The following is a 15,627-nucleotide window of genomic DNA, read 5'->3' on the forward strand; positions in this document are numbered from 1 at the left end:
AGTGAAGCACTACCTCACCAGCATAAAACAGGGAGGTTGTAGGGTTGAAATTTATTAAATGGAACATACAGATAATGTTTCCATGCCCTTTTGTCACTATTCATGATACCACAGCCAGGTAAAAGAATTCGAATGAACCTGTAAGGCCCATCAAAAAGACTGTCAGAATGTATTTCTCAAGCAGGGTATGAAATGTTTTGTTTCCAAGGCTCTCGCTCTCCTAGTCAGGTCCTGAAAGCGGCTGAACCCTGTAGGACCTATCAAGTTAAACCTTCACTTAGAGCAAGAATCACCGCACAACGCTGTCATTCCACAGAATTTGAAGCATTGCCTTTATCCAACCACCAAGCAGCTGTCGTAAGTGGTGATAAGATTTTAAATGACTTACAGCAATCAGGGACAACAATACCAAACGTGCCAAATAATAGCAATGGCTGGCATTTATTGTATACTTACCATAGCTGTGAAGACCCTGTGCTAGACTATTTACCTGTGATGCCTCATTTAATTCCATAAAACCCGAGAGGTTGGTGCTACCATCATCTCCATTATTCTAATGAGAAAACTGGAGCACAGAATGGTTAAGTAACCAACTCAAGGTAGGGGAGCCAGGATATGGCTTATATAGGATAGAAATTTGCTCTTAATCACTATACTATACTGACTTCCTAAATGAGAGTGCTGTATCTATGGTGTTTTGCAGGCCTGTTGTTCTTTTAAGATGACTGTTGCTAAAGAAATAGTCAATCATGAATTTTAACAGAATACTTTCAGGGGAAACTTTCAGTAAGCTATAAGAAGATGACTTAAACATTAACATAAAGTGATTAATTTTTTAAAGTCCAATGCCTACCACTCAATCTGTTGACACAGATATAGATAGATATCAGCTAGGCAGGTATCATCTGCTTAACAAGAATTTGCTAGTAAAAAAAATTCTTTTATTTAAGCACAATTGTATTTTAATTTCCATTATAAAACCAGAGGTAGTCTTAAAAACTTTTGAGGAGAAAAAGGCAGAGGTTAAAAGCTACCTTGAAAGCATTTTGAGTATTGTCCCTGCCCAGCAACTCCTTGATTTCAACATCATCTTCTGTACAGACTACTGTTTTCCTATCCAACTCCAGGCAATCTGATTTTCTTTCATGCCCAGTGATTTCTTGATAGTAATGTTACAGTTTCCAGAATACTGTTGTCCCTTCATTTCATTCTGAGTCACCCAGAGCTGGGCTGTAATGTTACACTTCACCAGTAGGTGTCATGACCTGAAACATTATACATTCCAACTCAAATATCTTAAATCAAGGCTTCAGGTTATAGAAAGCAAAAGTGACTCTAGTTGTATTCAGCTGGAAAGGTTAGAATTCTCTATATAGAGTTTAGCTATAATTAAGCCAATGTTGGTATGAAATCAAAGCTTAATTATAAATATTAATATATTGTATTATATACCAAACCCCTTGCTGAATCAATTCCGACTCATAGTGACCCTACAGGACAGAGTAGAACTTCCCCATAGGTATTCCAAGCTGTAGATCTTTATGGAAGCAGACTGCCACATCTTTCTCCGTAGAGCAGCTGGTGGGTTAGAACCTCTGATCTTTGGGTTAGTAGCCGAGCGCTTAACCCACCAAACCACCAGGGCTCCTTTATAGTATTATATAAACATATATAGTATCAATATATACCAGAGCTAATACTCAAACTTCCCCTCCCCGTACCTGCTCTTACTTTTTAAATTGAAAACCAATGCTATTATCATATCATTGTTTCAGAAAATAGATATATTTTTTGATAGAAGCGATGATAACGGGGCATTGCACAAAGACACAAGAAACACCAACTTACCACTACTGCCACAATCTGCACAAGAAAGGAGCTCTTCTGGTTTCTTCTCACGATTTGATTCTTTAGTCCCCAGACAGAAGCTACATATTGGAATGGGATCTGCACGAGGCTATGCGAAGATTAAAAAAAAAAAAAAGTTGGTTTCCCATTTCAAAATGAAAAACATTAATATCAAACACATCTTGCATATTTCTTTAACAAAGAAAAACTGCTGAATAAGGTATTCAAATCAACATTTTCTGTTAAAAAAAACTCTTCTATGATTTGATCCTGAAGTATCCCCAATTAATGCATTTAAGAGCGGTGTAGAAGATTCAAATTATAAGTAATTTTTATTAAACCCATAAAATCTAAGCCATTTCTATATTATACAGTCTTCCTGAAATCAACATTATTAAAGATTCGTTTGACATCTCAGTTGTTCCCACAATCTATATGCCTATAATAAATTGATTAATCTATTCAGCAATACAGTCCACGATTAACATCATTAGGTCAGAATTGGAGCCCGGTGACGCAGCGGTTAAGAGCTCAGCTGCTAACCAAAAGGTCGACAGTTCACATCCACCAGCCGCTCCTTGGAAACCCTTTGGGGCAGTTCTACTCTGTCCTGTAGGGTCGCTATGAGTTGGAATCGACTGGACACCCACAGCTTATTTATTTATTTATTTTCCAGGTCAGAATTATTTAAATATTATCAAATGTTGCAGTGCAGGTAACAATCATTCACCTAATAAAAATATTTAACATAAAATATCGATACTTTTTTGGTGACATAATAATAAGAGTTAGAGCTATGCAAGAACTTTAAAATTCAGTGGGATCACTTGAGAAGATCAAAAGACCATTAAAAAGGCCTTTCTGGCACCAAAGTCTTCGAAAGTAAACCACACCATGCCACACAAAGGGAGATAAACTCTCCATCTTTGACATTACCACCTTATACAAGAAACAACAAAACATTTGTCTAAACCCCTAACACCCTTTTATTCTCACTGTGGAAATTGCTTTTAACAATGTATAAATCTGCATACATTTTCATGTCTCCATTGTTATTTGCTACTACCAGCAACACTAGTGCTCCCACCCATACGAATAGTTGGCTGTGTCTACAGATCCGGTCACATTATTTTGAACAGCCAAACTCCATGTGAACTAAAATTTCACGGCTTATTCCAAGCCTTCAGACATGTTGTCTGCTAGCCATCTTAATGTTACTGTGATGTCGTCATATCTGAATTCATGAATCAAAAATTCAGGGCAGGAAAGCCCAGCAAAATCAGAAATGTTGTATAAAATAAAAACAAGATTTTACTACGTCTAACTTTCTAAATACATATGAGTATAGAATAAGCCACAGCCCTAACATACACCTCATTTGTTCATTCTCCCTATCTCAAAGTCCTAAAATGTTGCCTGGGTACACAGTAGGTACTCAAGAAATATTTGCTAACTGAATAAATGAAAGGAACATATGCTAGCTTAAAATGTAAACAAGTCAACCTCATCTCTAAGGTAATATTTCAAATGGTTATAATGGTTTCAATAAATGTCTCAGTTCACTGTGACAACATGTCATCAAAACCAGAATTCATCTTATGACCACGCATTCACAGAAGTGTTCAGTATGACTGTTAATTTTATTTTACACTATGAGCCTTCATTATCTTGCCCTTATTTTCAACTTAATTTGTTCTTTTAATACGCACAGGCATTACTTTCTGAAGTCGCTATGCAAATGTATTTTTGTAGCCACAGTTAAAAAGCAGAGTATAAAACCCATTGTGCTAGAAAACCCCAAAAAGACAAGCTACAACAATTGGTCACTGACTCCAGCCACAGGTTTCTGAATGCCGGATAATCAGCACTGCCTAATTATGGGTCCGTAGGTATAGCTGCAACTGCTCAACCGCACTACCTTGGGAGCACTTTTGTTCCTTTAAATAGCAATTAAAAGAGCAATCTGGTTTTAAAGTGACAACATTCCCCTGATAGATTCTAGGTAAAACCCAGTCCTTGTACTAATGGAATTCCTGCTTTCATTTGCTGCAACAATGTTCAAGCCATTGCTGCCATCCTTGCAGTGATAAATAATTTACAAAATGTCACGTATCATTCATGCAATGAAACAAATCCCAATCTGCAATCCCATTTTTCGTTCCCAGATGAATTTTTAGCTTTAAAAAAGACATGGCCATTAGCCAGCATTCATGCTCATTTTTCGTTTTTAACTAAAGGTAACACAAAGGACAAAGGTTGCTAGTAGTTCATGGCCAGAAAGACTGATGTCCTGCACTCTGCCCAATAACGGAAAGCATAGATGCTATCACTTCACACTACATTCAAGTGAGCCCCACCGCAATGATCTATGCTCACAACCATTTATTTTAAGGGTAACTATCTCACCGTACTCTATAAAACCACTGCATTATACAAAAATGTCTGCCCTGCTGAATTATTGATAATTCAAAGCACTTTTTTGCTAGCCTCAGTGTAGCTGAGTCTAATTAACTTTAAAAAATTGTCACTTGTATGAAATGAAACTTTTACAGTAATGCATGTAAATGGATCACAGAATTATTAGGACTCATTACTCTCAATCAGACTACATAAAACCATTTCAAAAAATAATCCCTGGTAATAGATTAAAATGGACTGCAGTAGAAAGAGGTATGAGTAACTGGCAACTTAATTCTGTATAAATCCACTACAGACAAGTCATTATTTAAGAGGTCTGAAAATGAAACGAAAAATCTCCAAATTCTTAATTCCTTTCTTTGAAATTTCACAAAGGCACCTACCTAACCTGTTGATCGCACTATCGATATGCCTGAATACTTCAAACTATTTCCAAGAATCAGTGCTCATGGATTGGCCTAAACATGAAAATATCCAGCAGACTTACGGCAACTAGCTCTGGAAGCACCTCCCCTCACCTGCTTAGGCCATGGCCCTGGGCCAGTTGCTGGGCTAGAGGCTGCTCACAGGTGCTCTCATTTAATCCAAGGATCCTTTGAGGTAGGCGTATTATCATCCCCATTTTAGGGAGGAAATAAAGGATCTGAGAAGTTAGGTAACTTTGCTAAAGGTGAACAGGTTCAAGTGTGGAGTTGGGATTCAAATACAAGTGGGTCTTCTCTAAAGCTCATTTCTCACCTTTGCCACCTTCTCTCTTAGACTCTCCTCTCAGAAGAACAAATGTTTAAAAATAATCATTCCATTGATGGCAATGAGTCCACTAATGTCTCATAATCTCTTCTATCCAATTTCTCCCATGACCAATGGCATATGTTTTTAAAACTATTAAAAAAGACAACCACTAATATGCTATAGATTATTTATTGATTACAATGGGAAAGGGTATCTTTACAATGGGGAAAAATCTGGTGGACACTTCCTTAACCAAGTGATCAAACTTGACATCACACGCCTCCTGAAGGACTCAGCACTATGTACGCAGCATTCCTACCGAAAACATTTAACCTGAGTCTAATCGTAAGGAAACAATCAGACAAATCCAAACGGAGGGACGTCCTGTAAAGCAACTGGCCCAGAGTCTTCAAAAAAAAACATTAATGTCATGTAAGACCCAAAAAGGGGCAGAGCCACTGTTCTAGAGGAGACTAAAATGGCATGAAAATGAAATGCAACTCACGATCCTGGATTGGATGCTAGATTTTTCAAAATATGGCTATATAGGACATTATTGGGATAATGAGGGAAATCTGAATATGTACTATGTATCAGATAATTTTTTTGTATTAAAAAAAAAAAAAACCAGTGCCGTCGAGTCGATTCCAACTCATATTTTTTGTATTAGATAATACATAAATTGGGCATAACATAAATTTCTTGAGTGTACACGATCGTGGTTATATAGAAGAACATCTTTTTTCTTAGCAGGTATGTATTAACATCTTTAGGAGTAAAGTGCCAAGATGCCTGCAACTTACTCTTAAATAATTCAGGAAAAAAAACTCTGTGTGTGTGTAGAGGGGGAGGAAGAAAGTAAATGTGGCAAAATGTTACAGTTTGTGAATCTATGCAAAGGGTTAGGGTGTTCATTATATATATATATTTTTTTCTGCATATTTAAAACTTTTCCAAATAAAAAGTTGGGGTAAAATAAAATAGCACCCCTTCTACTCTCAAAATAGACATAGAATGAAAAATTATACAGGTAGATTATAAACATTTATAAAACAAAGTATCTCAATTCAATGACCAATTCACAGAAAATACAGAGGACAGAGGAATATGTTAATCTATATATGCAGGGGAATCCAAGCACCAAAACTCTAGAGGACAAATGACCCAGTTTCTTCAACAAATAAATAGGGTGTGGAGGGGGAAAAGGAAGAAAATAGATATGGAAGAGGAACCAATAGATTAAGAGAGATTTAAAAGGCATATTGGCCAATCACAACGTAGGGTCCCTATCTTGATCATGATTCAAACAAACTGTAAAACAAAACAAAAACATTGTGACCTAGTGACGGAGTCTGCAGGATGAGGGCAAGCTGGATGTCTTTATCCGGAAGAAGGGCTCAATTTGCTCTCCATAGGGGTTACTGCAGACAGATAAACTTTCTAACAGAGCTGCCCAACAATGGACATGAACCAGCTAAAGGCCTCTGGAATCAGAAGTGATCATGGAGAGGCTGGGCGGGCCCCACAAGGATGGTAAGGACGCCACAGTGTGGAAAGTAGCTTCGCACAAGTTGGGGGTTTGGGGTACTTCAGAGGTCTTTTGCAGATCAAATCTTTCAATGGTTCGATGGTCTCTAAGGATCTTCCTAGCTCTAATTTTTTTTATGGATTCTATCATACTTCAAAGACATTTTAAGAGCTTTCAGGACTTTCGATCTCAAAATAAAACAGCACTTTCTGAAGAAACATTCTTTAAACCCAGGACACTGTATTTTTAAGAAGCTTTACTTTTTTTTACCTTTGTTTATGGTTATTTTTGCTTCCTGCCCTGAAGGAAATAACATCAGTGTCTTTTAGTCTAGGCAACTAGACAAAAAAAAATGAATGCTCATGTACTAGATCAGAACCAGGAGTACCCAGGCTCCATCCTCTTCCTGACAATGGTCTCCATTCACAATGATCAGGGATATCCCTCTCTTTCCATAATCCCCACTGTGGCTCCAACCCCCTTGAATCATCTGCAACTTTCTTGAAGCCACTTACAAAACATACAATTCAGCAATTCCAAGCGGTTAACACAAACCAGGAACCAACTCAACAGCAACTGGTGCAAAGCGAACAAGCACTTTTTATTCCCACATTCACACTTGCATTATGGAAAGACCTGGATTTAAACTCTGTTCACAGAGCTTCGGTTTCCTCATCTGCAAAAGGGCACGATAATGCCCACGTTGTCCAGCTCCAGGGCTGCAGAAGTTTAAATGCGAGTAGGTGTGTGAAAGTATTTTGTAAACTATAAAGTTCTATTCAAATATTGTTACAATTACTACAAAATCCACTTTGGCTATAAAAACAAGACCAAACAAACAACTTCAAGTCCTTAGTAAGCATCAGCACAAATGAATTGTTCTGAAGTTTAGAATTACTCTATAAAAGACTTTGATTCTCTGAGCCCCCATGATAAATATTAATCTTAGAGGAATTTTTTTTTTCCTTAAGAACGGATTAATCAGGGAGTAAAGGAATAGGGTGGAAAATGCCCCAGTGAGAGCCAAGAGGCCTGTAACTGATTTAATAAAAGGAATGCTAAAAGTAAAAGATGTCAAAGGAAGAAAAACACAAGCAAATACAAAATCTTAAGTGAATAATACCACAAAAATGAACAAAGATGAGTATAAATCTTTAACCCCCAAGAGGCAAACAGTTCATCTCTGGAGAATGTACGCTACATTTTAGCTCAGACGACTCAATTCAGTAACTCCAAAACAAGTCGTATGAAAGGGTTATTTCAAGACTCTTCCACGGCCTTTTATTTTGCACCCCTTTTGTCTTTTTGCACCTGAATTTGAAGTTTACAACTTTAGGTAATGCTTTGCTGTTTGGAAACCCTGGTGGCGTAGTGGTTAAGAGCTACCGCTGCTAACCAAAAGGTTGGCAGTTCGAATCCATCAGGTGCTCCTTGGAAGCTCTACGGGGCAGTTCTACTCTGTCCTATAGGGTCACTATGAGTCAGAATTGACTCAATGGCAATGGTTTTTTGTTTGTTTGCTGTTTGCCAAAATTCTTTTCTAAAGTTGTCACTTGTGCCAATCCCAAACCCCATGACACAGGCCTGGTGGCTCTGTCTCCGTTTCACAGGTTCCCTATGGTCACAAAGCTCTAAGACGCAGGGACCCCAGCTTACTGCCTCCAAACCTTTTGCTCTTCCCTTTATTGATCGTTTGTCCCTCATTTCCTTTTGAACCTGAGTCAGATATCACTCCATCAGAGAGGCTATCCCTGACCATTCTCTCTGAAATGGCATTCCACCCACATGCCTCTGGAGCCTCCATACATTGATTTATTTCTCTTCATAGAATTTATCACTACCTAACATATGATGTATTGTTTACTTGTTTATTTTGTCTCCCTTACTCAACTGTAAGCTCCATCATGAGGGGAAGGACTTGGCTCACTGCTATATCCCTAGCCTCAAAGTACACTGAATAAATGAATAAACAAATGAACAAACTGGTTTGAGGTTAGAAACTGGTTTCTCTCGTTCAACAGGCCCCAAAATAAAGACTAAATCTGTTGCCCTTGAGTTAATTGCAGTTCATAGAGGCCCTATAAGACAGGGTAGAACTGCCCCATAGGGTTTCTGAGACTGTAAATCTTTACGGAAGCAATGCCCACACAGCAGGTGATGGGTTCGAACCACCAATCTTTTGGTTTGCGGCCAAGCGCTTTAACCACCGTGCCATCAGGGCTCCTTTAAAATGTACACTACTTTCCCTTTATTATCATGTATATTTTTTTTATATTTTTACTGACTACACATATGATGTGTAAAGCAACCATCAGTGGCAATGTGGGTTCTCTCATTGTCTAATCTGAAGAACTTTTTTTCCATTCTTGACACACATAATGAATGCCATTGTGTTTGCTATATAAGTCTGTAGGCATAACTTCACATGACAAAACCAAAAGAAAAAATCAGCTGTGAGGAAAATGATCTCATCACTATAGTATCAGGGTATACCCCATGAAATCTCAGATTTGGGATGAATCGTTTTTAAATCCTGATTAGACATGTTAGGGTAAGTGGCTATTAGGTTACACCAATTCGTATTACTAGGCTACCTTTCATTATCATTTGACTTCATTTTCTAGGTGGTTCTTGTCTGTAAGCATTGATTTTTTGCCCCTCAATGATAGGATGACTGTTGAACAATCATGACTACTTTTTTTTTATACAAGTTCAAATTAGGACATAATACAACTGAGGCCAAGGAAAACATCAATTTGGCATTTGGAGAGGGTGTCGCTAGCCAGTGATGGGCAGAGTGGTGGTTTCAGAAATTTCACTATGAAGATGAAAGGCTCAATATAGCCTTGAGGAAAACCAAAATCTGTCATAAACGAAGACCAGGTGAAAGAATTGGTAGAAAGCAACCCTTGAAAAACAGTTCAAAATCTTGCAGCAGACTTGGGAGTATCTCCTATAGCTGTTGCCTGCCATTTGAGTGCCATCAGAAAACTAAAAAGGTTAAACAGATGTGTTCCATGTGAATTGACTGAAAATCAAAAATTGCAACATCTAGAGGTGTTCTCAGCGCTGCTAACCCACAGGAAAAAACGAGCCTTTTTTTTTTTTTTGCAACGTATCATTGTTTTTTTTTTAATCTATTTTTTTTTAAATTGTGCTTTAGATGAAGGTTTATAGAGCAAATTAGTTTCTCATTAAACAATTTATACATGTATTGTTTTGTGACACTGGTTGTCAACATACTCACCTTCTTGACCTTGCATTCCCCATTACCACTTTTCCTGTCCCATCATGCCTTCTTGTCCTTGCCCCACTGTGTGGCCATTTAGTCTCATTTTGTTTTACGGGCCTATCTAATCTTTGGCTGAAGGATGAACCTCACGTATCATTACTTGTGATGAGAATGGATACTGTTGAACAATAATAAATGATGTGGGCAATGGTTAGATGCAGAACAGACTCCAAGACATTACCCAAAACAACCGCTGTATCCAAAAAAGGTTATGGTGACTGTATGGTGGTGTGCAAAAGGCATAATACATGATTCTTTTTTGCAGCAAGGGCGATCAATCAGTGCAAACTTGTACTGTCAGGAAACTGATCACATGCATGAAAAGTCACGCTCAAAACAGCGAAGACTGGTCAACAGAGATGGACCAATTCTGCTGCACAACAATGCTCGACCACCCTTTGAAAATTAACAGAGCTAGGCTGTAAGATTTTGCCACACCCACCTTACTGACCTGACATCTCCCCAATGGATTACCACCTTTTAAACACCTGGAACTCTCCATATATAATAAAAGATTCACAAATACTTGAAACATTTGAGCAGTTCACAGTCTCAAAAGATGGCAGTTTTTTAAGAGGAACAGATACTTTAACATCACACTGGCACAAGATAACTGAACATAACAGAGCATATTTGATTAAATAAGTAAATTTGTTTAACCTCAATTTATAGTTTTTACTTTTCCTTCAAAAACCTGACATTTCCTATGGTATACCTTAATTAACTGTTACCCAGTGCCCTTGAGATTAAGGCTCTTCTAATAGTAGTCACTATGTTGTTGTTATTTGCCCTCAAATTGGCCCCCAATTCATGGTGACCCCGTGCGTAACGAGACAAAACCCTGCCTGGTCCTGCACCATCCCCATGATCGGTTGCAGAGTGAACCATTGTGAGCCATAGGATTTTCACAGCTGATTTTTGGAAGCAGATCGCCAGGTGTTCTTCCAACCTTTCTTCCTAGTGCATCTCAGTCTGGAAGCTCTGCTGAAATCTATTCAGCATCATTGTGACACGCAAGCCTCCACTGACGGGCGGTGGCTGTGCATGACATGCATTGGCTGGGAATCGAACCCAAGTCTCCCGAGTGGAAGGCAAGAATTCTACCACTGAATCATCACTGCCCTCTTAATAGTCACTATAAAAAAACAAAAAAACCCAAGCCCATTGCCATCAGGTCGATTTCAACTCATAGCGACCCTGTAGGACAAAGTAGAACTGTCCCATAGTTTCCAAGGAACATGTGGTGGGTTTGAACTGCCAACCTTTTGGTTACCAGCCGTAGCTCTTAACCGCTATGCCACCAGGGTTTCCAATAGTCACTACAGGTTATATATAAAATAGATTTAGGGCCATGCTCAGTTGCTAGTAACTAGTTGTAACTCCCCCCCATCCTTTCCCTCTCAAGAAAGAATACAAGATGAATAGACTGCAATGAGTGTGACAAAATTATAAGAACATAAATCTGTCCCATCTATTTTTAAAAGAGAATATTTTATAGGCAATTGAGACAAAAGTTTATTAGTTGTTACCAGGGGCTGAGGGGGAAGGTGTTGCTGAAGGGGTACAGAGTTTCTGTTTGGGGTGAGGAAAAACTTCTGTAAACGGATAGTGGTGCTGGTAGCACATGGTGAATGTAACTGATATCACTGAACCATACACTTGAACATGGTTAAAAATCAAATTAATAAAATAAAATAAACACGGGACAAAAATCCTTAATAAACTTTGGGTGCTTTATTACTGGCAACAAATTCTCTCCACAAATTTCACAACTGATGGCACTACAACAGTAGAGGCTGAAAGTTGTTCCCATTGTTCCTAGGGCAACATGCTGACTTTTTTTCTTTTTTTTTTGGCCACTTTTTTTTTTTTAGCACTCTATTTGTACCTTACCTAGTAAAGAACTAGACTTCATTTCTTGCCACTTGACCTACTTATCCGACTGACATCTGTCTAAGCAGATAAAGCGAACAGTCCACTCCTAATTAGGATATAGATCAGGCACATTCTCGATTTTCCTGCACAGCAATCTGCTTAAAATGTGGTCCTTAGAAAGACACTAACTCTAAAAGCAGGGACTCCCTATGATGATCTAAGTCATCTTATTTTTAAGAGCTTTATCTTGCTCCCACTGGCGTCAGCAGTAAGCGTGGTCAGTGCCGCCACCCCTCAGGAGGGAGGTCTGGTGACCAGCACTCTCTCACAGCAATACCAGCTTTACCTCAGATCCTTTGGGGCTGAAAAGGACTGTTTACAACATGTCTATCGCCATTTCCCCTTTTGTTTTATTCTAAGGCTGTTCTTGTAATTTCATCATGGATTTTGATCGGAGTAGATGCTTAGTTTTTCCAGAAGTTAATTGGAGAAATAGTTATTATAAGACCCTATATGAGCAACAATTTTACCATGATTTTACTGTCGCCATGTAGATTTTATTGTATCGCCTCCCCGGCCATTATGCTTCTCTGTGGGTAATTGGTTCTGTGAGGGAGTGCTGTATCATCCCACTGGCTCTTTGGATCCAGTGTCTGCAACATTCTGGGCAAGAGGATTTACTATTGTTAATGTACGGAGCTCCTGAATGTGACTGCTACATGTTCCCTCCTTTTCATATTATACAGTGATTAGGCTTCCTTGTATTTTAAAAGTAATCACAGTAAATAAAATCTCAGAAGCCAAAAATCTTTAAAAAATCATCCCTACACATATCCATAAAATACATCACTAATTTGTTCATTTCAAGAATCACTGAGAAACAAAAAAATGATCAATGACCACATACTGGGAAATTCCCACATTCAAAGGCTGATTCTGAAGTATGAAATAACAAAAGCTTAGCCACAAAGGAAAATGAAGAGAAGAAAAGATTTTCTTTCTAAGAACATCCACGGTTGTCAATTGTGCAGAGTTAATTGAAATGCTCACACTGTATCCTGTAGTCTAGAACTTGTTCTAATTAGGCAGGTGTGCCATTTATAAGAGTGCTGATTAAGGAAAGTGATTCTATTGGAAGGAAGGAATCTAATCCTGCACAGTGCATTTAACAATAGCATCTCATTTGTTCTTTTTTTTTTTTTGGAAGATAAAGCCCACAAGTTTTGAAAAAAGGACAATGAAACAATTGCCTTCCCCAGGGCCTTCAATTTCTTATCTGGGCAGGGACTTGGCTTTTAAGATTTCATCTGAAAGTCTTTCCTCCACCCCTACCATTAGAAACTGCAGATATTGCACTTATCTTCTTAAAAGGGATCAAAGTCTGATTCAACACAGCTGGAAATTCAACACATGGTTACAGGAAGTCTGCTTAGGATTTGCAAGCTACTCTTCGGCAAGCATGTCACGATATTAGCAATACAAACCCTAGTCTAGATTTAGAAAAATGGAATTTTGAAATCAACTCACATTCAAGTGTCACAGATCTTTAGTGGTTCCTTGTTTAAAAGAAAACTGACAAAGTGCCTCCCTCTCAAGTGATTCACAGCTTCAGTGCCGCAAGAACCTTGACTAAAGTAGGTCCAAACTTAGAGACCAACGTTTCTTAAGGATAAGAAAGCTGACGAGAATGTAGATGGAAATTCTATCTTTAAGATGGAAAGAATAATAAAATAGGAAAACTCTGGTGCTAAATTTTGGAAGCAAAAAATGCAACGGGGGCTCTTGGTAGAAATTCTGTACTGTAATTCATCTGTGTGACATGTGAATTCTTTCCAAGTAAAGCTAGAAGCATTGCAGTCATGCACAGATTAAAGGACAGGCCTAACAGCAATCTAAAGAAAGGCCAGCTATAGCTGGTACTTAGTGGAAGTGAGCATCCCGCAGAAGAAAGAGCAGCTGGCTTCCTCGGTTGTCCCAAGGCATCTGTTTTAAGCTAGATGTGGTGCCTACAATGGTGCGCCTAAGGGCACAATGTGAACACAGACATTCTCATTACCAATCCCACCAAGAGAAACCTGTACTAATAGCTCAGAAGAGACACAGGCAGCTGAACTGAGTGCAATTCAACCCAAACAAAGCACGGGTAGCTGGGTATGAACAAGCTAGCAAAGTCACAAGTTAGTCACTTTCTCAATAATATCATCACCACCTCTAAACGCAATGCTGCATACTGAGATTTGCAGGGCAGTTGAGATGCTATGCTTCACGTAATATGTTACCATTATTTACTTAGCACCCGAAGTATGCCAAACAGAATATAATTGGTACTCCAAGTGCTGGTCTTCACAGAGCCAATAAAAGTAGTGTGGTTCCGTTACCACACTTAATTCTCAATTGCCCTTCGGCATGTAAACCACCTGGTGTACAGAATATCCACGGCCCTGACTTTTGTGCTTTTGTTTCCTCTTGACCAGACTACCTCTGACCCTTTCAATTACAGTGTTCTTGAGCAATAAGAAAAGAGGGTTGCTTGGATAATTACTACCTGAATGTCAAGAGCTTTGACCTTTTTTTTTTTTTTGGAGTTAGATCAATATCACCGAGTCAGGTATTTTACCTCAGATAGATTCCGCTCTGGGCTACCACATGGCTGCAGGTGGTGTGGGAACAGCACAAAACCTAAGCCCCACCCCTTACTGACCCTATAGCAAGGCCAGGAAAAGGAAGATCTGATGTGATTAGCTTCTCCCGCCAGAGCAAGGGATTTTCAAGCTCTGGTTCCTAGAACTTCAGGGTCTACAGAAGCCTACTAAGGGTATACTGTAAGCAGATGAAAACGCTTTAGCTATTTTTGTGAAATCAATAGACTTTTGAATAATTTAAGTCAAAGCTAAGTACACTGTGAGCTCTTTGAAGGAAATCCTTGTTTGGTTTATCTTAATTACCACACATAGTAAAGAACTATACACATCCTAGGTGTTTGATGAATGTCTGCTGAATATATGCATGTGATATTATTTCTCATACCTGGTATTCTCTCATCATTTTCTAAATTACATTCTTACTTTGGCATATAAATGGTAAGGAAAAGAAATAATACAAGAACAACACATGACTATGGGGAGAAAATACAAACTTTAAATGTTTGCCCGTTCAGAACCTTTACATTAACTCATTTACATTACCCTCATGTAACTCACGACCCTATCAAGATACAGATCACTTCCATAACCCCAGAAAGTTTTTTCCTGCCCCTTCCCAGTTAATCTGCACCCTCACAAGCAACCATTATTCTGATTTCTACCACCATAGTACAGTTCTGTTTCTTAGAGAATTTCCTATAAATGAAATCAGACACTGACAATTATTTTGTGCAGGACTTCTTTCAATCATGATGTTTTTAAGATTCATCCGTATCATTGCATATAGCAGTAATTTATTTCTTTTTGTTACTGAGTAAATATTGTACTGTACGGATATATAATGATTTGTATAAATCTCTATAAATTGATTGTTTTCAGTTTGGCAAAGCTGCTATGACCATTCCTTTACAAGTAATTTTGTGGATATGTGTTTTCATTAACTGCTAGGCTGTATGGTAGGTTTATGTTTAACTTTATTAGAGATTCCCTACCTAGCCTGATCAAGAAAAATGCAAATTACCAATATCAGGAAGGAGAAGATATTACTACAAATCCCAAAAAATATTATGAACAACTTTATGCCAATAAGTTAGATTAACTTAGATAAAATGGACAACTTTATTGAAAGACATGAATTAACAAAACGTAAGAAAAATACAAAATCTGAATAACTCTAGATAAGTTTAAGAAAATGGCTCATAATTAAAAATCTTCATAAAGAACTCTAGGCCCAGATGGCTTTACTGGTGGATTCGTTCAAACATTTAAGAAGAATACAATTCCAATCTTAC

General features: G+C 38.2%; 1 protein-coding gene across 10 annotated transcripts in view; it reads right to left on the reverse strand.

The window, feature by feature from the left end:
• KAT6B (lysine acetyltransferase 6B) overlaps positions 1-15,627 on the reverse strand; it is a 230,105-nt gene that overhangs the window by 67,939 nt on the left and 146,539 nt on the right. For all 10 annotated transcript variants that reach the window (XM_049855892.1, XM_049855890.1, XM_049855888.1 and 7 more), the window contains exon 4: positions 1,849-1,957. In XM_049855892.1, coding sequence (XP_049711849.1) covers positions 1,849-1,957 — 109 coding nt within the window. The remainder of the gene's footprint in view (positions 1-1,848; positions 1,958-15,627) is intronic.

This window comes from Elephas maximus, chromosome 16, assembly GCF_024166365.1.
Source record: "Elephas maximus indicus isolate mEleMax1 chromosome 16, mEleMax1 primary haplotype, whole genome shotgun sequence".
In the NCBI taxonomy this organism is placed as follows: Eukaryota; Metazoa; Chordata; class Mammalia; order Proboscidea; family Elephantidae; genus Elephas; species Elephas maximus.